The 24,786-nt window shown below is 37.6% G+C and overlaps 2 protein-coding genes across 2 annotated transcripts in view; one reads left to right on the top strand and one right to left on the bottom strand.

The window, feature by feature from the left end:
- Positions 1-8,700, top strand: part of mybpc3 (myosin binding protein C3) — a 43,356-nt gene extending 34,656 nt beyond the window's left edge. Inside the window, exons 26-32 of the mRNA XM_053492696.1 lie at positions 1,112-1,200; positions 2,115-2,310; positions 2,485-2,624; positions 5,060-5,219; positions 5,438-5,574; positions 5,754-5,940; positions 8,312-8,700. Coding sequence (XP_053348671.1) covers positions 1,112-1,200; positions 2,115-2,310; positions 2,485-2,624; positions 5,060-5,219; positions 5,438-5,574; positions 5,754-5,940; positions 8,312-8,343 — 941 coding nt within the window. The 3' untranslated portion in view covers positions 8,344-8,700. The remainder of the gene's footprint in view (positions 1-1,111; positions 1,201-2,114; positions 2,311-2,484; positions 2,625-5,059; positions 5,220-5,437; positions 5,575-5,753; positions 5,941-8,311) is intronic.
- A 4,457-nt stretch (positions 8,701-13,157) lies between these two features.
- Positions 13,158-24,706, bottom strand: lin7c (lin-7 homolog C (C. elegans)). The gene is made up of 5 exons (XM_053493227.1): positions 24,554-24,706; positions 20,173-20,291; positions 17,149-17,220; positions 16,171-16,380; positions 13,158-15,360 (listed from the first exon to the last, which is right to left on the bottom strand). The coding sequence occupies exons 1-5, from the start codon at positions 24,588-24,590 to the stop codon at positions 15,193-15,195; spliced, it is 606 nt and encodes a 201-aa protein (XP_053349202.1). The 5' UTR covers positions 24,591-24,706; the 3' UTR covers positions 13,158-15,192.
- Between the last annotated feature and the right edge of the window lie 80 nt (positions 24,707-24,786).

Raw genomic sequence — 24,786 nt, 5'->3', positions numbered from 1 at the left:
AGCATTGGCATTGTGGGAATTTTTTTTATTGTGTTTTGATTATATGTTATACATGAATTATCTATACGGTATGCTAACCTGCAAAGAAGGTGGACAAATTAGCTCCACTGATGTGTGAATATTGAACTTTTAGGGTTGCCAATCTAATCAGGAAATTATTTTCTACAACTTATGTGCAGAACCTATGTGTACAGTATAAATGACAGCTATTGAATAGCCTGACTCACATCTGCCAATATCTATACCATTAAAATGAAAAATACACACAGCCATTGACTGACTAATCTGTAATATAACCAGGTCAGATTTCAGGAATTATACCAAAAAAAACATGAACATAATTTGACTAAAAATTACAAACCTACAGTACACTCTTAAAGAACCATATAATTAATCTAATTGTAATCCTCAATTGCAATGTAGGAGTTTTAACTGATGATGCCAGCTGAACATTTAATAATAATTTACAGGTCTATTAACTTGGCCAACACTGTACCTGATCTCAATTATTTAATGTGCTAACTCACTAATATTTTCCCAGACAGTGAATCCATTTTTCGCATTTATTTTCCATGACAGGAAAACTACTGTATACATTTCCAGGATGCAAGGGAATCCTGAACACTTTTCTGCTGCTTATGTGTTATGTGTTACAAAGATTCACTTCTGATAAAGAAGTGAGGACAGCTGTGTATTCATGGCTTGCAGCTCAGCCATAAACATTTTATATAACGGAATACAAAACATAGACAAAGTGTATTCAAAAGCAAAGAGACCATGTTGAAAAGTGATGTATTTAATTGTCCTAAAAATTTATTTTAAAAAATTCTACAGCCATCCTGCAGATATTTTGTGACTCACCCTTGTAGCGTAGCCAATAAACCTCCCGACATGTTTTTTAAGGATGGGAGGAAATTAGAGGAAACTCTAATTTGAACTCAGTTCAGAAGCAAACCAAAGACGATGGGGCGATGAGGTCGTATCGGTATTTGCTACACCAACTTGCTACAGTACCATAATCTTTACAAAATGGGATTTTTTCACCACTGCAACTGCTAAAATGTTGATTTTCATCAAAATGTCTAACCTGACTTCTCGATTTGCCCGACAGAGCGTCCAAAAATTTGGATCCCACGCAGTCTTCGCCAGACCCTCATCAAGAGAGTAGGAGAGACTGTTAACATTGTGATCCCGTTTCAGGTAATATTAAACTGTCCTGACACACATAAAATGATAAGAACATGTAAAAAGACCAATAAGAGGGAATATTTCTGCAAGTTACTATACATTTAAATGAACCATGATAGTTCCTTTCTGCTCCTTTGGTCTAGGGTGTATTGCCCAGTCTAAAACATTAACGACTTTGTTAACGAGGGTTAAGTAAGACAGGAAGGGCCTCTATTTGTTGTCTCTGAAGCACTATAAATACATATGTGTGGCCTAAACTCAATGATAGCGAATGCACATGGACTGCAGGTTCAGTATGTGTTAATGAAACAAATCTGAACAGCAGCTGCAAAAGCTCTCTGGGGAAATGTGTTATGTAAAATCAGCATGCTGGCACACACACACCCAGACACACTTACATACACACATTCTAATCCAAGGTGTTTAACATACCAAAATTGTTTCCATTGTAATGACATATATGTTCTTTCATATGGATGTAACATGGATTGATTTTCAAACTTGCATTTCACATCCTTATTTTGTAAACTCATACTGTATATTATTAAGCACTGCTTATCCTTTTACAATGCCACCTGTCAAGGGGTGGGATACGTTAGTCAGCAAATCAACAATTGGTTCTCAAACTTGATGTATTAGAAGCAGAAAAAATTAGAAAATGAGAAAAGACTCACTTGAATGTGATCGAAAGCTAGCCCTGCATGGCTATGTATGTGTCGCCTACTTGTGGAGGGAGTGGCACCAGGATGCGCTATGGGAAGTAACCAAGCTTTTAGAGGCAGTCTGATGCTCTAGATAATATTCTGTTGGAAATTCTTGGGTCCTGGATTTCATGTTAATGAAATCTTACACACTACAAAAATAGTAACATTTAAGGAAGAGTTTAAAGTGCTAGCTTGTTAAAAAAAAATGCCACCTTTCCGTAGGGAAAACCAAGGCCAAAAGTTACCTGGACGAAAGACGGCGAGCCTCTTGACTCGAAGCAAGTGAGCGTGAGAAACAGTGAGACCGACAGCATTTTCTTTATCAGGAAGACAGAGCGCAAAGACTCTGGGAAGTATGAGCTCCAGGTGCAGATTGAGAATGTGGAAGACAAGGCCTCTGTGACCATTCAGGTTGTAGGTACGTTGTCATGTATCTCAAACCACTGTAGGTCTCTCATGTCTTGTTAGCGTATTACTTTAAGAGACCATAGCTTGGTAAAACTAGCATTGGTTGCATTGGTAGCATTGGTTAAGCATGCTAAAACTAGCATTGGTTTTTAATGATCATGCTGTGTTCACTTTTCTTCGCCAGACCTCCCTAGTCCTCCCCAAAACTTAAAGGTTGTGGATATATGGGGCTTCAATGTGGCGCTGGAATGGAAACCACCCAAAGACGATGGCAACTGTGACATCACTGGCTACACAATCCAGAAAGCTGACAAGAAAACCTTGGTATGTACAATCTTTTGAAGTATTGGATTTGCTTTTTTTTCAGCTACTCTATATTGCCAAAAGTATTCGCTCGCCTGCCTTGTGAATTAATATAATGTTGGCCCACCTTTTGCAGCTACAGTATAAAAGCTTTAAATCTTCTGACTTTCCACAAGGTTTAGGAGTGTGTTCATGGGAATTTTTGACCATCCTTCAAGAAGTGCATTTGTGAGGTCAGTCACTGATGTCGGACGAGAAGGCCTGAATCGCAATCTCCGCTCTAATTCATCCCAATTAGATGAGGTCAGGACACTGTGCAGGGTAGTCAAGTTCTTCAAGTTCCAACATGACTGCGCACAAGTGCGCAAATTAAGGTCCATAAAGACATGGATGAGTGAGTTTGGTGTGGAAGAACTTGGCTGGCCAGCACAGAGTCCTGACTTCAACCTGATAGAACTCCTTTGGGATGACTTAGAGCGCAGACTGCGAGCCAGGCCTTCTCGTCCAAAATCAGCGTCTGACCTCACAAATGCGCTTCTGAAAGAATGGTGAAAAGTTCCAATAAATGCACTCCTAAACCTTGTGGAAAGCCTTCCCAGAAGACTTGAAGCTAATTAAACCCTTTGGATTAAGAATTGGATGCTACTCAAGTTCATATGCATGTGAAGGCAGTTGAGAGAATACTTTTGGCAGTATAGTGTATATATAGCCAAATACACATATGACATGGGAATTGTTGTGAATTTTAAATATTGGATCAACTAGACTGAACAGAAGAAAAACAAACCGAAGGACAGATATGAAATGTCCTTTGTCCCTCTGTACTTTGAAATCCTGCCAGTGCCATTAAAAGTAGCTAAGCCCCCTAAAACACATCTATAATTGAGTAATGTATGCACACAATGTGCAAATGGAGTAGTACTCTGGGTTAGAGCTTCTCTTGTGACATGCTTGGCAACTTGCTTTGGATGCCTCTGTGGAACAGGACAGCATTTAGAGCATCTGGAGACCGAACTGCCAAAATGACCCTACTGTTTGTCATCTGTGAGCCCCCTCAGCTTGGAACAAGTATGTCCCTCCCCAGCCCTACCCCCTTCCCCAAGTCTCCAGTAACCTGATTTGAACACTGCCAGTTCTCCAGACTCTTCCTCTCAAGTTTAGTAGCTGAATATGAGTTACACCACTCTTCTTTATGTATGTATTCAATATACTCTTAGTGCATCCAGAACAATAAGCTGCTACGTTCAAGATCATCACATTTCACACACGACAATATCCAAGTAAGAAACCAGAGAGGTCTTGCTGCTAAATATAAAAGCACTTTAGATTCCTCGGCTTGGAACATGTTAATAGATGGCTATTTTATTCCCATCTATCCATTCACTCGAAATGGTTAGACTTTATACATGCGTAATGTGACACAGCAACATTAAAGGTTGATGCTGCATGATTACATATTTATAAATGGTGATATATAATATTGAATACATAATAACGATTAGAATATGTTGCATGATTATATGGCAACTACTGCACTACAAAAATCTTTTATTTTTTAAACCAGAAGCAGCTAGAACCTGTTTATAGCCATGCAATGTTACATAGCACTGGGTAGGTGTCTATAATGGTGGCTTAGTAATTTAAATAACAGGGTTTTATTAATATGCAATTTATAATACACTTTTGTTAGACAAACTTGAGTTTATTTATATAGTACTTGTCTAAAAAAAATAAAAGGAGAGTGAAATTATTAGCCTACATCAATCAAAGAAGATATTAAAATTAATGGAATCATCCAACAACCTGGAAGTAGTGGGGTAATGACTGGGATCAGAGATCACTTAAACACTTGGTGAAGTTGCATTGAAAGAAAAAGTCGACAGTATAACTAAAAGCTAAAGTATGTTTAATAGTCAAAGTAAGAGCATTTCTACACACATAATGTGAAAAAACTATGAAGAGGATTGGGATTCAACAGATTTGTTGCTATAAGAAAACCACTTGTTTGTGAGACCAATCGAAAAAAAAAGTCATGTGGTCTGATGAGTCCAGAATGACCCTATTCCAGGAGGAAAGGGAGGCACATAAAGCGATGCACCCATCCATGCATGGTGCCAACTATACAAGCATCTGGATGCAGAATTATGATCTGGAGTTGCTTCAGTTGTTGAGGTCTAGGTCTATTATTTAGCAACATTATGTGGCACTAACAAGAAGTCAGATGATGACCTGAATGTGCTGAATGACCAGGTTATCAAATTGTGAAATGGTAATTGTGGGAGCATGAGAATTCATATTTCACACATAATCAATGCCAAAGGTAGTCAAGTGAAATTTTAGTGTGATCAGGTAGTGTATTTATTTATTTATTTATTTATTTATCACTCTTTATCTCTTATACTGTTTTATTTATCGTTTATGTCAATAAGGTCATCTTCTCTGCATTTCTTTTACAGGAATGGTACACAGTTTATGAGCAGTATCGGCGCACTAACTGTGTGGTGTCTGACTTGATCATGGGGAACGAGTATGTGTTCCGAGTGTTCTCTATGAACATGGTGGGCCTGAGTCCAGAGCCATGTGACTCTAAAGAAAGTGCATATATCCAGAAAACAGGTAAGACTAGCTGTGTCTGCTCATACAGCATTTATCCCACTATTTAGATGCATTACTTTTTAAAAACTACTTTTTATTCAACTGTTTTTGTAGCTTGAAATGTTTTACAAATATATAAACTGCCACAATTTATTTATATTCAATCAATATAAGTTTTGTACTGTATCACTACAAATATCAGATACAGATATTACTCTGGCATTTTGTTCTATCCTAAGGCATGGACTATAAGCCACCCTCCTACAAAGCTCATGATTTCTCAGAGGCACCTAAGTTCACACACCCGCTTGTGAGCCGCTCAGTCATCTCAGGGTACAATGCCACCCTCAGCTGTGCTGTAAGAGGCATCCCTAAAGTAAGGATCAGTAAGCATTATATAGTACTAGCTCATCGTTTTGCCTGTATACAGAATCTGTTCTCTTTGCTAGGATAAGTAGAGGCAATGTTTATTCACCTTATCCTACAGTAAAGATGCTAATAATTTAAGAAGTGCCCTTGAAGTTGTTAAATCTTACAGTCCTTTTAAATATTCAGCCCAAAATAACATGGTACAAGAACAAGATGGACATCACGAACGAAGCCAAATACCGCATGCTCAGCAAGCAGGGTATTTTGACTCTGGAGATTAGAAAGCCGTGTCCATTCGATGGAGGTGTGTACATGTGTAAAGCTGTTAATGACAGTGGAGAGGACACTGTGGAGTGCAAGCTGGAGGTTCGCCGTAAGTATTTCACACATGACTCTCGATTTTTTAATTCACATTCCAAAGAAAATAACACATGCAGTCTGACACAAGCAAAATAATGGTCTTGGCTTTACATTTAAGTATGCTTTCTGTTTTGTTGTACATTATAGCATTCAGTTAAATATGAGGTTATATATGAGTATCATATATGAATAAGATACCTCTCTCTCTACATTTATTAATGTGACTGTGCATTGTATATTATGTGTAACTATATGCTGATATAAAAGCAGAATGCATGTTTCATTCTTACAAAAACATGATATGAGATACATTGCATTTTATTTTGAATTAATAATGAGACACTCATTAAGGTAAGGTGATCAGCAAAATAATAAATTACTTTTTAATGCCTTTAACTCATTTTGGCAAATTATTTTCCTTTGAGAAACACATGATTATCTATAACAAAATTTTTATTTGAAAACTGCTACTTAAACTTCTATTAGAAACTTATTTTATTGTTCCTTTCTGTCATGTGATCGGTGATGCAAAACTATTATCTACGCAAAAATAGCAGCTGCCATTAGTGAAATAAATGCATTTAGTGGATTTTTGGAAAATGTTGATGTTATTAAAAAGGGACATTCACACTCAACATTTACACTGTTTCTGCCAATGAAGTTACCCCAGCATTGATGAACCACAAGTATGCATCATTTAACAATTAAATCATTAACACCTTCTCTATGTTCTGTGACATTATGTAATTTAGATTTTGCGCAAACACTACAGTATGTTATATACTTAGTATATAGCAAAATTTTGTGGGATACTGTAGTGTAAGCTTCTGTTTCACTGATAAATGAATATTCTCTGTAATGAAAAAAAAAAGTATTGTGTGCAACAAAACTCAGTACTTCTTTTTTTATTCCAGTTGCTGCTAGTCAATTGCTACAAAAACACAATAAAACCATACGTTTTTTAAAATATTTTTAATTAAAGCTCAATCAACATATTATTTTCACTAAATTGCATATTCAAATTACCACAAATACAAAACTGTGGGAGATGGAGTTTTGCAAAATCCAACAAAATTCACACTTTTATATCCCAAACAATTTTGTCATTTATGCTTTTGTTTTTCTCAAAACAATGACAGGAGTTATCCCATTTTGCTGTTTAATTGGAAATTTATGCTTCCTTCCAAAGTCTCAATTTCCCTTTAATATTCAGCGTCCAGAAGCATTAATTATAAAATGAAGCCCCGAACTATGAAATGAATACACTGGATTTGAGCAGCTTGATATATATTGTATCAACATATATCAAAGAAACATGTATTCTGGCGTATATCATATGTTCTTGTTTTTATTTTGGATGATTAACTTTTAAAACCTGAACCTAAGAGTGTATCTGAGTGCAATGTTTCTCAACTGTTTCAGGGAAGCACTGCTTGAAATATAAATAGGGCAGGATGTAATGCTCAACATGCTGGCTATATTGCTTCAGTTAAACAAATAACTTGATGGTAAAGGTATTACCAAAAAAAAGGGAAACAAATTCAATATAAAATTCTTACAGGGCAGGGACATACACGGAAACAGGACACAAGGTGGTGAAAAAGTTATCAGAATAAACATTCATGTTTCCAATGTTCCATACACTTTCATTCCATACACTTCCTATTCATAAAACAGTAGAAAAAAAAATTCAATTGCCACAGCCCCCTACGCACCGGGCCCAGCAGGCAAGGACCCCAAGGTCACCATGTATGACTAGTACTTGTGTGGGTTGGCAATGCTAAGCTAAACTGCATATTTTCACAGCACAGTGTGTCCTGAGAGTTGAGAAACCCTGACTCTGTATACATTCCAAAGGTCCAGAATGGATCCTTATCCATAGAGATCCATAAATCTGAATGTGTGTCTTACTTTAATCCTTTTTTCTTGATGTTTCCTGTTTCTCTTCACCCTTTACTACTGACTCCTCCAGCTCGTGAATAAACTCAGGTTTGCTCTGAATTATTAATTGATTTGAAGGTAAGCTCACTGGCATCATACAGCTAACTTTACTGTTTTGTTTCTGCTCGTTTTTATAATTAGATAATTTTACACGATAGATAGGTCATGTGTAAATTTTTTAGCTTTTTTAATCTTCTATTTTTTTATATCTACATTATATTTTATCACAAACATTTATATTCGATAATATTTGTATATAGAAATATCGTTTTTCTTTGTGTTTTTGGACTACTCGGACCAATGACGACTTTATTTATTTATTTATTTTTTGCTTAGTTTTTTAAAACATTAGCCGTTAAAACCACATTCACTAAACATGTTATAAACCCTAATTTTCATTTAAATAATCATAATTTTCTAATGTTTCTGCCTGTGCTTTACAGCTCAAATTACCAAAGAGGAGACAAAGAAGTGAGTGTAGACACGTTGGGGACTCAGTTACCCCTCCAGGCTTCCCGATGAGCTCAGGACAAGTCAGAGGTTACAGTACAGAGCAGAAAGAGTCCATTGTTTGTTCGTGTTCACTCAACTTTATACACATACTCAAAATTTCTAAGTAACGTCTGCCGGAAATGCATTCTTTCAACATTTCACTCATTCGTGTTTGCTGCTTGTGGCTTGTGTTCATTTCATTTCATTTGTTTGAGGTAAAGATAGGAGGAGTGGTTATCATAATCTTCACTGTTATAGTTCAAGTGGTGTTTTACCTCTTGCACTTTGAAATGTATTGTAATGTAATTTAACAAAAAAATAAATAAATATTTTGATTGATCAGTAAAAGTGCCCGTCTTGATGTAATTCTTGTTTAAGGTTGACTGGGATGCTAATAAATGGGATGCTAAAATCTACAAGGGGAGTTCAAGTCAAACCTGGAATTAAATAATGAGATTTCACATGAATGAAGGAGTAAAACCGAATGACATTTACAGAAGTCTTTAAACACAGTACTCTGATAAGACTCTTTGGCGCAAAAATTTTTTGCAAATGTTTCATCTGTGAGTGATGGCCGAGGTGGCTCAGAGCCCAGTGCAGTTGTTCCCATAAACATTTAGCGAGTGACATCTGTCTGTGTGAACTATACAAACAAACATTCACAATCAACACCTGCCCGTTACAGGAACTGAGTTATCGCCACATCCTCTGTACAGTCCTGACTTCGCTCCAAGTCATTTCCACATGTTTGGGCCATTAAAGGAATTCCTGGGAGGCCAGCATTTCCGACATAAAGCAGAAGCAGACCCTGATGGTGTCCGAGCATTAGTGAAACGCTGGGATAAGTCCATTAGTGTAGCAGGGTATTATATAAAGAAGTAAAGGTAGTTTTTACTCTCATAACTGTTCTGTTATTCTGCACAATTAAAAGTCCCAGTACTTTTTTTTTTGTCTAAGTTGTATTTTGGACCACTAAGTGTTTACTCTGTCTACATTAGTTATTTAGTTTTACTGTATGGATACATCAGTGAAATGGGATGAAATAATCTGGTCCAAATTGTGATCAAATATGGGCAAATGCTGAGGTATTGCATGAATCTACAGTCCAGGTTAACAAACAAAAGTCCAATGCAATTTGTTACCAGGAAACCATCTAATGTGCTTTAAACTCATATACAACTTTGTATGCCTTGTTATCTTTGAAAGATTAGCCCTAATAGTCTATTAGAACCGGTCTTCACTGCAGTCAGGATTTATCCTTGGTAGTGTGCCATGTTGACAATTGACTAACATAAAGCCTTCACTTAAATTAAATATATCAGATGTCAGAAATGATCGTCATCCTCATACCACATGCATACTTTTTACGCAAACATAATGCTAGAAATAATAAGAGGAACACTATCCCCCAACCTGCTCTGAGTATTGACTTAACAGAAAGCTGATGTGGATGTGTCCATGGACACAGTTTACAGACAAGTATGAACAGCATGAGAGGACGTGTATGGAATTCCACCATGAGTGCACTGGTGCAAGGCTGAGAGAGAATCAGGTGTCTGAAACATGGCCCAGGCATGCAGGGCATTGATGTATGTGTCAGAATTAGAGACAACAGTGAATGAGCTGGTCCATATTTAAGTGGCTATGATGAATAATGACCTATTGTGGCATTTTACCTTCCCCACGATGGCACATTGCTAAGGTCAGCTCATGCTGAGTGACAGAACCTCAAATTGGCGCATCGTAAATGCAAGTTTGGGAGGCAAAATCTTCTATTAGTTGTTCCTGTTTTGACAAGAAATGTTTAAAGAACCATTACTCCTAATACACTGTGTTTAATTGTTGATCTTTGAGAGCCTTTAAGAAAGACAAAAACATGGAGCTTGAGGGATTTTTGGTGGCATTGTGGGATAGGGAATTTGAAATGTTATTTGGAGATTGTGCCAAATTATTCTTAATTTATTAATAAATTAAATTTAATTTAATTTAATTTAATTTAATTTAATTTAATTAGAACTTTATTAATCCCAGAGGGAAATGATTAAGCTGCTAAAATTACATGCCATGCAAAGGATCAGTTTTTGTCACCAATTGTTCTTAATCGTTTTAAATATGCTTCCTTCAAGAGATTTAATCAGCTCTAGAGCAGGGAAATGATTTTGGAAAAGTTGATTCAGAGATTGTTTTTTGTTTTTTTTAACCACCCTTCGACCACAAGAAAAAAGGATTTCTTCTTTTCATTGGTCAGACACTTCAACAGAAATACATGTAACATTAATGATGTACAGTACTAGGCAGCAGAGAGGGCGTAGTGGTTAGCCCATTGGCCTCGCACCTCCAATATCAAGGGTTCGATTCCCACCTTGCATTTATGTTCATGGAGTTTGCATGCTCTACCTGTGCTTGTACGTTCCTTCCAGGTACACTTCTGGTTTCGTTCCACAATCGAAAGACTCTCAGATTAATTGTCGTTTCCAAATTGCCCGGTGTGCATGTGTGGTATGTGTGTGCCCTGTAGCTAAATCAAAATCTCCTAGGATAGGCTACAGGCCCACCCGTGATCTTGTACACAGGACAAGCAGTATAGAGAATGAATGAATAAATGACGTACAGTACTGTCTTTATGCTACAGGAACAAGAAAATAATAAAACTAAAGGTGCTTTCAGAATCCCAGCGAATAAACGTCATGTTTTGACAGGGACGACAAAAGCATTTTATTTTAAACATCTGGCTTCTCCTGAAACATGTGCTACATCTACAATTACCATGACTATACATTTATAATGCAATATGTATCATTAAAGTGTTGGGTGCCACATCCCACTGCATTCCACAGGCAGAGATTCTACAAGTCTCTGCACCCGCATTAGAGGCATTACCACCATTCTTCCTCAGCTGGCGGTAAGAATAATGATGATGAGAAGAAAAAAATGCACTCTAGCACAACACTCAAAGAGGATTGACTGAGTGACAATCTGCGTCTGTGAAGGTGCCCTGTAGATGGAGAAGGGTCATCCTGGAAAAGGACATGTCCATCATAAGATAAGAACACTCAGTCAGATGAACTTTGTCCTGGTTTGCGATGACCTCCTCTCTGAATGGTCCTTAAGAATCAAACCATGCCAGTGAAATGCCTCCACAGTACAAAAGTAACCTCAGTAAAGGGGTTAAGCTTTTATTTAGGCTTGTACTGATTTCTAAGTGCACAACATTTTAATGTGCTGTCAGCTGTTTCTCAAGAGCATACAAGACTTGTATGCCTGAATTACTTTTTTCTTATCTCTGTAGACTAGTAAACTGTGCATTCACCTGCATAATGAGAAGATCCATGCACTGCAGCGCTTCACTATGTAGATGCTCTTGCTGAAAGTCTGCTCATGTCACGCACTGACATTCTCAGTTACCTAAAGAACAAGTGCTCTTCTGCTTTTCATTACATACTGCAGTACTGTACATCACCTACGTTAATTTGCACCATGTGAAAGTGCACTTTCGATCAACCCTATATGCTGCCTTTCCCATGGATTTAAACATCAATGACACTTTTGTCGCTGTACTTCAGTGTTTACTGAAACACAGGAAACCTCATCAAATTTGCATGACTTCTGCCGGCCAAGGGCCAATTAAAGTAAGCTAGGTGTGTGCGCTCATGTCAAGTGTGTGCATGACAAAACACATTCATTACCAATGAAGCGTACGACATGTGGCGCCGCTGAATGATGTTTATACTGTCTTGACTTACTGACTTGGCAGATGTTCATTTTACACCAAATTTCAACAGGATGTTGAACTACTTTTTGCTTTTACCAACAAAAAAATTCCACAGTAGTGGTACTGAAATAGGTGTCTCCAATCCCATGTAGTAATCCGTAACTCCAGGCTGCTAAGAACAGGAGAAGACAACAGAAAATAATGTACTTATAACCGTACACTTTGATTCTATATTAACTTGACAGGCTTTTCAGACCTGAACAAGAAACCCTGCTTGTAACAAGAGTCCCTGTACTCCATATCATTTCTATTGTAGTAAAAAAAGTACATGAATGCTTACTGTTTATTTCATATGCTTGATTTTCTTCTCCGACTCACCATGAGAACAATTCCAGTTAGACGTTATATCCTGTACGAATGCAAGGGCGGATCTGAGCCAAACATCCATCTGGCACACTGTCAACGAGCTTATTTTTTTATCATTAACACACTTCGAAGTCTTCACACCTGAAGGCTATTAATAGGCCTTAGAAAAAGCAAAATCTTGGAATTGTTACCCGAAACTACGCATGATTAATGTACATACATGAGGACAAAGCCAGAGTCAGTGGAGTTGTTTTGTGCTTGTGTAGCAAAATCACGGAGTACGGACGGTATGTGACAAGATCTGCGTTAATAAATAATTTTATTAATGAGTTAATATTTTTAAGCCAAATATTTAAAACGAGCAGATCTTGCTTTTTAATACATTGATTACCTTTACAGAGACGGATCTAAATTCTATAATAATAATAATAATAATAATAATACTGTATATACGTATCTAATAATATAAACACATGATTGCGGTCCTTGGTTTACTTGTGATCATGATTCAGGATCCATAAAAACATCTAAAAGTGTACTAGCTCACAGTGCACCCTGGTGTTAAGATTTATAATGTCAGGCAATAGCAAAAAGAGAAAAGTTACCAAAATAATTAATCCTAAAAACACACCAAATAAGATTTAAATACAGAATTTGGAAAGACAAGCTTAAACCAAAAGCACAGCTAAAACAATAAAAAAAATAAAAAGGAAAGAAGCCAATATTTCTGTGTACTTTATTTTGTGCAGCTTGAAATCATTACTCCGAAGTAAACCTAAGAAGAAATATTGAATTTTATGCAGCTAACATTACATGTAAGACAATTTACCAGGAAAGAAGAAGGTCAACAGATACAATAGTATTTAGGCTCATTAAAGCAACATTCCCAAACTAGCATACTGGACATTCAACATGATATCAAATAGCTGTCAGAAAAATTGCACGTTTGGTCTTTGTACTCGAAAAAACGATGGGACAATGTCCTCAGAAAAGTAATACAAATAATTGCTTGGAAAAAAAAATCCCGTGAATAAAATTTATCAAAAAAGGCAAGCAAAACATCATAAGAAAATGCTGATACAAAAATAGCAAGTAAGCCTTCCAAAAGTGAACAAGTGATGCAGATTTAGTATAATAGGGGCTGGAGAAAGTAGAGCAAGCTTTATTGCTTAGTGTAACTTTAGGTCGTGAAATGTCAAGAAAAATCAGAGATGGTGAAATGCAACCTGAGTTCTCAAAACTTAAGAGAACAACAAAGCATCCAACTCTTTCATTTTCCAAAATGGGTTTTTAACAACATTTGATCAAGTTTTAATTATAAGAAGGCTTCTTTTCATGCAGGAGATCAGACCTCAGATCTCTCCTTACATCTCTCCATGATTAATGAATATCTACAATTAGAATCATGCAAAAGATTTTAAGAGACAGAAGAATAGACGTTTTCTTTTGATCATGACAGTGAATATATGCACGTTTAAGGTTAAAAGACATATGAAACGTTGCCTTTTTTATTTTTATTATTATTATTATAATTGTGAGTGTTAAAGTGTGAAGCGTTGGTGGAATGATTTCTGAATCTGTACAAATATTGCCTTGAGATGAATAAGCAGGATAAAGAAGATGAATATTCATCTTTGTGGCTACTGAATAATAAACCTCTTTCTGAGAATTCTATAAAAAAATAAGATACTTATAGACAGTAAGCGACTACAAATCAATTCTGCTTTAAAAAATAAGAAAGAAAAATCACTAGCAATAGGAATAGCAAATTAATCCTATAAGCTACTGCATATACATAATAGAAACTTTTATGCTACAAAATATGTCTAGGGTACATTTAAAAGAAATAAATATATCAGTGTCATTAAATACCTTTCACCCAAAGTCTTCAGTGTGAAGGGAGTCAGTGCTGAAAATCTACTTTACCAATCCTTCTACAATATATATATATATATATATATATATATATATATATATATCGCTTTGTTGCTTCATGTTGCTGTATGACCATGAGTAGAGAGTAAAAATGCTAAAAAAAATGAAAAAAAAAGCTAGGAACTAAAACAAACAGAATGTAACAAAAACAATTTTCTGTACAATCCCAATTGATCTCAATCCAAAAATTATTTTATTTATTATTAATACAGCAAATCTAAGATAAAATAATAAGGAATGCAACATAAGTCATGATGGCGTTCTTGCTTATGCGAATCGCGGACAGTATGTGTAAGTGACATGAAACATCTTGTTCATACTTCCAAAGCCTTGCTTATGCTCATCTCGGTTCTTAGAAGCGTCCGGGTGTTTAGATGAGTGTGCATTCTTTATGCTCATCTGTCAGTTTATGTAACGTACAGTATAGTAGAATTCAAATGTTTGAGAGCTATTATGTTTTAACTTAAGCTCTTGAGGCACTTTTTAATCCTTTTTTCATTTTATTTTAATGACCTTAGAGTGATGGTCCCCTTGCAAACCCTGACTGCTTAACCTTCACCTGACACAGAGTGATGTACATTACGTGTCATGTTTGAGTGTATAACCACAGAGGGGCAGAAAAGTCGTAGTGTTTATTTTCACATAACCATAAAAGAGTGTGCTTAGACTTTCAAGTGGTACTGAAGTTTTAGAAAATTCCCGAAAAAAAAGGAAGTGCCGTATGTGTGTCCAATCCCTGGGCAGAAAATGTGAGAGAGAGAAAAAGACAGATAGAGAGAGAAAGACATGATATGATATGAGGGCCACAGCCTGGTTACCCTACTTCGGGTAGCTGTTCTGTTGGCGGCGTTTGGCAGATCGCATTTTCTCAAACCGAGACTCCATCTCCTCCAAAACTTTAGGGGTGTAGCGGACTACAAGCTTGACCGTACCCTGAGCTGCCTTTAAGAGCTCCACTGCCTTCTCATGATGCTCCCCTTCCACACTCTTAAAGAAAGAGAGAAAAAAAATTTTGATATCACATCAGTCGCAGAAAAAAAAATATGTTTAATGCACTTGCACACCATTAAAGCTCTAAATAAAACAAATTTATTTTTTCCTTTTGACTCACTTATGTTACTGAACAAAGTCACTGATGAGAAAATCCTAACAGGCAGGGAGAAAAAGTTTTTTCCCCTTTCCCCACGGATTTGAAACAAGCAACAGCGAGGCAAAAGTCCAGTGTGAAACATTTATAAAAGCAGCTACTTAGTTTATTTTATTACTGACCAAAGAAACCATTTTATGGGACTTGTAATTACACAGGACAAAAGTTTTTCTAATATTTGTTGTGAGCATATTTTTCTGGCATTATTTTAGAAATATTTTTAACATTGTAAATACTGGCAGAGTTATTTTAATAACATATTACACCTATATGGAGTCAAAATACTACTTTTTTTTCTAATTAAAACCAGTATGATGTAACACATCTGTCATTTTAATTATCTACCATCAGTTAAAAAAAAAAAAAAAAAAGAAGGCAGACTAATGCCTAAACAGTCCTTTAAACGTCTAATCAAGATACAGATCATGAACATCAACACCACATCAAAAACACGGGCCCCTATACTGTCTTAAAGCCTGTAGTCATATACTTAAAGCTAAACTTAAAGCTTACAGAGGGTAGACTCACTCACTGCACACGTGAATATCCTTAAATATTAACAGCTTTAAAATTGTTTCTTCACCCAAAACACAATTGGTACGCTTCCAGTTTCACTCGGATATTAGCGCTAATAAAAAACGCCTACGTACCACACCGTTGACCGAGAGCAGCTGGTCCCCTCGCTTGAGGCCACCATGACGGTCGGCAATGCCTCCAGGGATGATGCGGGAGATGTAGATTGGCGAGTTCTGCTCTTTCCCTCCCATGATGTTGAAACCGAGGCCTTCCTCAGTTTTTGGCAGCTCCACCACGCGAGGGTGGGAGTGTCCTTCGCTTGCAGCAAAGGCGGCCACTGTAGCCTGGAGAACATGCAAGGTGGGTATTCTATCACTTCATAGCAAAAATAAAACATGGAAAAGGTAGCATGCATGGATGAGTAGTACTGTGGATAAGTAGTACTGCTTTTTAAAAAGTGATTAATGCAAACATAAAGATGAGCGTTATTATTACTTAAACCAACTGGTTGGCTTGTGGACAGGAGTATTTCAGTGGTTAAAGCATTCAAATATGGCTTGGAAGGTACACAACCACCACTGTCCGGCCCTTAAGCAAGGCCCTTAACCCTCAACTGCTCAGATGTGTAATGAGAAAAAAATGTAAGTCTCTCTGGATAAGGGCGTAAATGCCGTAAATGTTGCAAGAAACTGAAAGGGTAAAGAGCTTTATATATTTTTTAGGGTAAATTTCTAAACCCTCGTTTAGGGTTTAGAAATTTATTTCATTAAATTAAAAAATATATATTTTCCTGAAACATTTTTATTCTTATCTACAGAAATCTCATACATTTCTTATATTTAAGTTTATAGAAGGAAAAAAATCCCATGGTGATACATCACTCACGTTAAATAATTTGCTTTTAAAGTCAGTCAGTTAAATGAGACCAGGTACTGTGGCTGTGCCATAATGTGCAAAGCACTGCCAAAATGAGCTACTTAACTTTCTGAAAAGAAAGTTATTAATGCAATTATTTCCCTTACAACATGCCCCATGCTGCACTGATTTGACCCTTTCAAAAAGAAAAGATAACCATTATTAGTCTTTCACATAACAGTTATTATTGTGTTTACCTTTGCTGTGGCATTGGCTCTGACCTCTGGACTGCTGTTAATGTCCACTGTCTCATACACGTGTTCATAAACCTGGGGGGGGACAAAGAAAACACAAACTCAATATGCTTTAACAACCAACTTAACATTCTACAATCATGTGCCTATTAAGTCACCTTAAATATCTGATCCAAATCCATTCAACCCAATTTAAATAGGAGCACTGCATAAATGACAGGATTATGGTTTGTATTTACAAAAGCATCTCTGCTCTGTGCAGCGGTGCTATTTCAGGATCAGTTAATTAAGACGAGAACTCAAAATGCAGGTGGAACGCGATCATAGATTCGCACGTCTATTTTAAGATGTTCCCTGAGTGGAAGTCGCTGGAGGCGTGGAGCAAGGAGTGAATAAACAGCTTAAAGTGGAGAGCGCCGTCAATTCATTCGGCAGCCAACTACTGAGGTATATGAACTCGTCTATCATGCATCATCATCATCATCATCAGTGGTAAGAGATTACCTCAAACTAGGTCATCAATTTAAATACCATAATCATAATTACCTGATGCAGAAGTTAAAACCCAGACACTACACTTCAGAAGATCTTACTTTACAACTATGTGCAGGCTGTGAGAGTTGAACCGTCCTTAGGCATGATACACCAAGCATACTTGGGCCCTGATTTGAGGAACGGGTCAAGAAAAATATGTGAATGGGCATATAATTAACTCCTTCATTCATCATCTTTAGCTACTTTATTTATCCTGGCCGGGGGGACATGACTGATCTGGGGAATGCTGGTTGATGGGCAGGAGGACACCCTGGACAGGGCATCTGTCCATCCCAAGGTACGAAACGTGCATGCATTTACACCTGGGGGTGATTTAGTGTAGAGACGATTGTCCTGACAGCATGTTTCTGCAAGTTGCAAGCAAACCTTATAACCCACATAGCAAAATTGTATACATATCCCATTAATCACTGTCACTTTACACATATACATAAAAATCCCCCTCTTTCTTATTTTGAATTGCCACTTTGCACTCTGTTTTTTTCTAAAGTGGTTAGACTGTATTAATTTGTACAAGTTACAAGTATATTCTGCTCCGCCCCCTTACTACTGTTTGTGTAACCTGCTGCTGCTGTAACATAATAATTTCCCTCAAGGGATCAATAAAGTCTGTCTGTCTTTCTATCTATCTATATGTACAAATACTCAGCACAAACAGTAACCCGTACCCGTATCTCATTTAGTCAAGGTTTTTACAAAATTCTGCGCTGATCACTATAATTTCTAACAGATGTTTAAAATCAAAGACATATGATCGGTATTATATCTTCTCCTCAGCACATATGCTGCTAATGATTGACTCCATCAAGTCTAGCGCGTGGCAAAATCGGATAAACCAGGGTCATGTGGTACAAGACATACCTCGCCCAGGATAACACGAAAATGACAGGACCACCTTAGTTCCAGTGTCAGATGTCTCGGAGCTGCACCGAACGTAATTAAAGCCACAAGCACTCACTTGTACGAGAGCTAAGGATTTCCAACTCTTTTTTTTTTCATTCCTGGATACACTTTGACATTTATAGCTACTTGAATTAGGTCGCATGCTTATGAGGTAATGGATTGTGGACTGCACCACACTGGGTTTTCTGGCCTCTAGAGGTTGATGGTACAGAAACGACAGATGACAAAGCAGCAGGACGGAACTGACTCGACTGCCAGCACAATCTTGAGCTAAATACACAAGTAATGGCACTTGCCATCTGAGACCCTCGTTTCTGAGAAAAAAGGAAGTGACTATTGGTGAATTCTCATCTGGCCTTTAATTTTCCAAACACAAACTTGGCAGGGTGTATTGAACCGCTTGGCTTTTCAGCTAATTAGTGAAAATGATGCTCGATATAGTGTGACCTAGTGAACCGTGGATGTTGTGTATATAATATGCCCAGGAGCATATTGAACTATCCGTTTCATTTAGCTCTGGTTCGTGTATAGTTGTTGCGCTGCAGAAAGACACTAGAAGAGAAGTTGTAATACAAGACAGCCACTGTCTGAGTCTAAGGCACCTTCTGCTTTAGGTGATGCATACTGATTCTTAGACTAGCTCCATCTCTAATTGAATAAACAAATGAATTAGATTTAGAGCTTAAACTCAATACTTACTGACTGCCTTAAAACTGAGCTTGGAATAATATAACAAGCGGCATGATAGGAAACAGGACTATGAAAGACAGGTAAAGACGAATGTGTTCAAATCCTTAACAGTGGTTAAATTATTCCTTTACGATCATGTGACAAAAACGTCAAGATATTTGAAGGCATTTCTATGAAGTTTGCTAACAACTTGCTGACAACACAACAGTGTTGCATTTAACTAGGAATTTTATTTTATGTATTTACTCATTTATTTTGATGTACACTTCTGGTTCTGTTTACATATAAATGAAACCCAAATATTGTACTTTAAAGATGGATGATTTCATTTCACTTCACACTCCATGACCAACCATACTGCTGCTGTTTGCACACTGCACACATTGCACATAAAAATCTTTTAACGTTTTATTTATACAGTTCATACATTTTTTTTTTTTTTTACACTTTTATATTTTTCTATTTTACTTTATTAGAACAAATTACTACATATTATACAGACTTAATTTTTACATGCTTTTCTACTGGCAGTTGCTTCTCTTATTTCCTTTTTTAGGTCACAGTCCTGTAACATCGTGTAAGCAGTTCACAACACATCATGGTTGTGTATGTGAAAAAATATACCACTATATCAGTATTATATAAGTACATTGCATTATATAAGTACACTTCTTTCATGACTATCGAGTCGAGAAGAATCTCATTCAGAATTTAAATCACATCGCAACTATACATAATGTGAGGAATAAATAAACAGAACAACAGGGGACTGAGGAGAGTTTGCTAATAAATACGAAAAGTTAAGTGACCAAAATGGGAAGGAAAATAAGAAAAAGAGAGGTGGAGAAGAAAAAAAAAACTGTACAAGACTATCCTTACCTCTCGTACAGCGTTGCAGAACTCACTTTGCAAAACCCTCTGTAGGGCCTGCAGCTTCTGAGGAGGTACTTCTCCTGTTCTCTGGAGTTTGTCCAGCAGCTCTATGGCACGGGAGATGTCTGGGAAGAGAAGATTTCTGTGAGGTAAAACAAGACTTCCAGCTAAGCCTACCATTTGAACCATATCATCTAGAGATATGATTTATTTTTTGGCATGAAACACTGAGATCAGGTCCTGGTGCAAGGCTGTGATGGTTACTGTTGCTGCCTGCTTCTGCAAAATTATAATTCGTCCTTTGGGACTATTTAGCACACATTAATGGTCACACTGCCAAAAAACAGTCTGTCTGGCATTTAGACATTCTCTCGGGCATCTTACAAGCAGCCCTGCATTAAATCCTTTTTGGCTTTGTTTTTTTGCGAAATCATTAGTTTACCGCTAATACTATGATTTTTTTCAAGGCCTGGCTTTAGCTTAATATTGTTGTTGTTTTTTTTTTAACCTACAGATCGTGATTCCTGGGAAAAGTACCATGAAAACACTTAACTTTAAACCACACTATTAAATAATGATTTTTAACCTTTAATGTGCTTGACTGGATGACATGGTGGCATAGCGGTTAACACTGTGGCCTCGCACCTCCAGAGTTGAGGGTTCGATTTCTGCCTCGGGTCTGTGCGCATGGAGTTTGCATGTTCTCCGTATGCTTGGAGAGACTGCTAATTGGCATCATAGTGTGTGTGTGCAAGTGTGTGCGCTTGTGTGGCCTGTGATGGATAAAAAGAATTCCGGAGTCCCCTTAAATAGGCCTCCCACAACCATGTACAGGATCAGTGGGAGAGAATGAATAAAACAGAGACAGTGTTTATCTGTAGGTCTGAATAAAAGTGACTTCCATTCACGGGTGTAAGTAGGCCAGTACAGTCTCATACTGCGTAGGGAAGGAGGGAAGAGCAGCTGCCTGCCCAAATCCACATTCAAAACCAGTCACGGTAACCCTTTCAGCAAGAAAACACACCTGCTAACGTTATGTCATCTTAAACAACACTTTGTTTTCTAATTAACTGATATCCAGTGCCAGAGACATCATGCTTATTCACCTTGAGGGGGCGTGTGCCACCTCATATTTTTCAAATTAGATGGTGTTAAATTCTATTTTCACAGAATGTGATTTAATCAGACTTACTGAACCACACCAAAGGTGTGTTTTTCCTGTATTTGTATATTCTCATTTGAAGCCTGAACACTCCACACAGACAGATTTTCTGTTTAGAGAATTTGGTTCATTTCAACAGGAGAGCACTGTGTTGTAATCGGCTAGTCGACTGTTCATCAGAACAGCTGTAGGAATCACACAGAGATAATAAGAGATAACCGACTGCGGTCGTGTTAACTGCAGTCTCGTGACATGACACCAGTACGACTATAATAAATGCGTAAATTACTAATAGCATCAGAATTTCCATTTGTCAAGTTTCATTGAACAATTTAAATTTAAGATAACAATGCTAATTTAAGGGACCTAACAGACATATTTAAAAGACATAAATGTGTATTTGTCATGATCCTGAAAGTTTTCTAATATACACTTCTCCAGCGCATCCCAAAAATTCTCAATGAGGTTAGGGTCTGGACTCTGTTGCACAATCCATGTGTGAAAATGATGCGTCATGTTCCCTGAATCACTCTCACAATTTGAGCCTAATGAATCCTGGCATCATCATTTTGGAATATGTAATAAGCCCGTGCCATCAGGGAAAAAAAATTAATTGATAGAAAAACCTGGTCATTCGGTGTAGTCAGGAAGTCAACAAATAACATTGCTGAATCAACTGAAGCAACTGAGATCATGGGTGCATCATATCATCCGCCTCACTTCTTACCCCGATGTTCCCATAATTCTGGAACAAGGTGAATCTGGACTCATCAGACCACATGACCTTTTTCCAATGCTTCACAGTGCATTCTTTATGGTCCCTTGGACACCCTTCTAATTCCATGGTCTTTCTGAATTTTTTATTTCTTTGAAATCCTAAAACAATGCTGGAGCCATCCCAAATATACAATAATCTCCTTTGAACAGTTAATATTTGAGATGTGTCTGTTACTTATGCTCTGTAAAGTCTTCATAGCGGCTCTAATCGGAGGTGCTGTTTATTAATTGGTGATTTCTAAAGCTGGTGACTCTAAATGACCACCTTCTCTGCAGCAGAGATAAGTTTTGGACTTGCTTTCCTGGGGAGGTTTTCATGAGAGCCAGTTCCATCATGGTGCTGGATGGGTTTTGTAAATACACTTGACAATACTGTTCTTGCAAGAACTGTTTTAGGACAGCTGCCCTTCGTGTCTTATAATAAAAATGAACTGTTGTTGTTGTTACTTACTTGCCTAATACCATATGTGTTATTTCACAGTTTGGTGAAAAATCCCCATTATTATTTTAGAATGTAGAAAATAAATCACTACACAAAAAAACAACATTAAATGAGGTGTCTCCAAACTTTGGTATTGTATATACACACATCTTATTGTATTTTATTTTTTATTTCCATTACTCTAATTTTTTTCATCATGAACATTTAGTTACTTTTATCATTTTTCTACATGTACATGTTGTTATTCTTCCGGCTGCTTCCATTAAGGGGTCACCACAGCGGACCATCTGATCTTCACAACAACTTGGCACAGGTTTTACAACGGATGTCCTTCCTGACAAACCCTTCCATTTTATCCAGGCTTGGGACAGGCACTGCATCCAGGAACCATAAATTCCATTTATTACTTATTTTTAAAGTTACTATTGTTATTGTTATTATTATTATCACTGTGTGTGTAGCTGGCACGGTGGCTTAGTGGCTAGCACTTTGGCATTGCACCTCCAAGGTCTGGGTTAAATTCCCGCCTTGTGTGTTCAAGTGCATGGAGTTTGCATGTTCTCCCTGTGATGGTGGGTTTCCTCTGAGCGCTCCAATTTCATCCCACAGTCCTAAGACATGCAGGCTAACTGGCATTCCCAAATTGCCCATAGTGTATGAGTGTGTGCATGTTTGCGTGCTCTGCGATGGATTTGCACCCTGTCCAAGGTGTACCCTGCCTCGTGCCCTAAATCTCGTAGTTTAGGCTCCAGGCCCCCTGTGACCCTAAATACAGGATAAAGTGTTCTAGACAATGAGTGAGTGACAATTCTTTATTTCCATTCTCCTTTTTTATTGCCTATTATGTTATTATTATTATTATTATAAATTATTGATTCACAATACCACTTTCCTGACTACTAACCTAGACCAAAGCAAGTTATAATTTGACTTTTGTGTGTGTGTGTGTGTGTAGCAACCCAAACAGATATACTCTTGAAAGACCATTAAAACCATTAACTTGCAACCAAGGCAAGAAATGTTAATAGTAGTTTAATGGTAGTTATCACTTTGTGATTGGCTCAAGCTGTCCAACTCAAACCCATGACTCCCCTGTGCCTAAATGCACTTCTTAGTACATGTCATGGGACAATAGCGTCTACACAGTCCCTACATAGACCTGAAACAATCCCTATACAGGTGCTACATAGACCCGACCGCTATATAACCGCTATACAGTCATTATAGACCCGTCATAATCACTACACAGACCTGACATAGTCACTACATAGACCCGACATAGTCACTACACAGACCCGACATAGTCACTACACAGACCCGACATAGTCACTACACAGACCCGACATAGTCACTACACAGACCCGACATAGTCACTACATAGACCTGACATAACCACTACACAGTCATTATAGACATGTCATAAACCCTACACAGACCTGACAGTCACTACATAGACCTGACATGATCCCTATACAGTCGATACATAGACTTGACACAACCCTTTCACTATATAGGCCCTCTATAGACCTGACATAATCCCAATACAGTCCCTACATAGACCCGACATAAGCCCTACAAAGTTCCTGTATAGACCCGTCATAAATCTTACACAGGCCTGACATAGTGACTATGTCAGGTCTGACATAATCCCTATAAAGTGGCTACACAGACCCTACATAACTCCTCCACAGTCCCCTCGTAGTTCTAATGACTAGCTTTACACACAATAAACTGCTATTGTCACGAAAGCCAACGCCTTACATTACATGTAGAGAAATGAATAAACGAGTAATATTATTGTATATGCTGTAAATATACGGTCTTGTCATCTTATATTTTTTATTTACACGCTAGTTCTTATTTTTACACTATTATCCGACGCCTGAAATGAGCAGCATTAGCAGCGCTCGCTAGCAGTGTGTAAAGCTATCCTGGTTAGCAGTCTGCTCGGATCCCACCGCTGACACCGAAAACCGTGAATAATTCATTACATTGGTGATATTTACCTCTTTCTAATCGCACCGGCTCCCCCAGCGAGGCCATTTTTATTAAGCCGCGGATATTCCTCTTCTGGTTGGGAAAGGCTTAGTGGGAAGCTAACGCCGAGACTTCACTGCTATTTTGGTAGCAAGTGGCTAAGCACTAATGCAAAGAGATTAACGGGGGAGTCGATGAGCGTCCTGTCTGCGCAGGAAATGCGCAGAAATTCCTGTCCCGTCCCGTCTCTCTCGGTGACACA

Source organism: Clarias gariepinus, chromosome 3, assembly GCF_024256425.1.
Source record: "Clarias gariepinus isolate MV-2021 ecotype Netherlands chromosome 3, CGAR_prim_01v2, whole genome shotgun sequence".
Classification (NCBI taxonomy): Eukaryota; Metazoa; Chordata; class Actinopteri; order Siluriformes; family Clariidae; genus Clarias; species Clarias gariepinus.
Note: the sequence above shows the minus strand (reverse complement) of the source record. Positions and strands in the feature narration are given on the sequence as shown.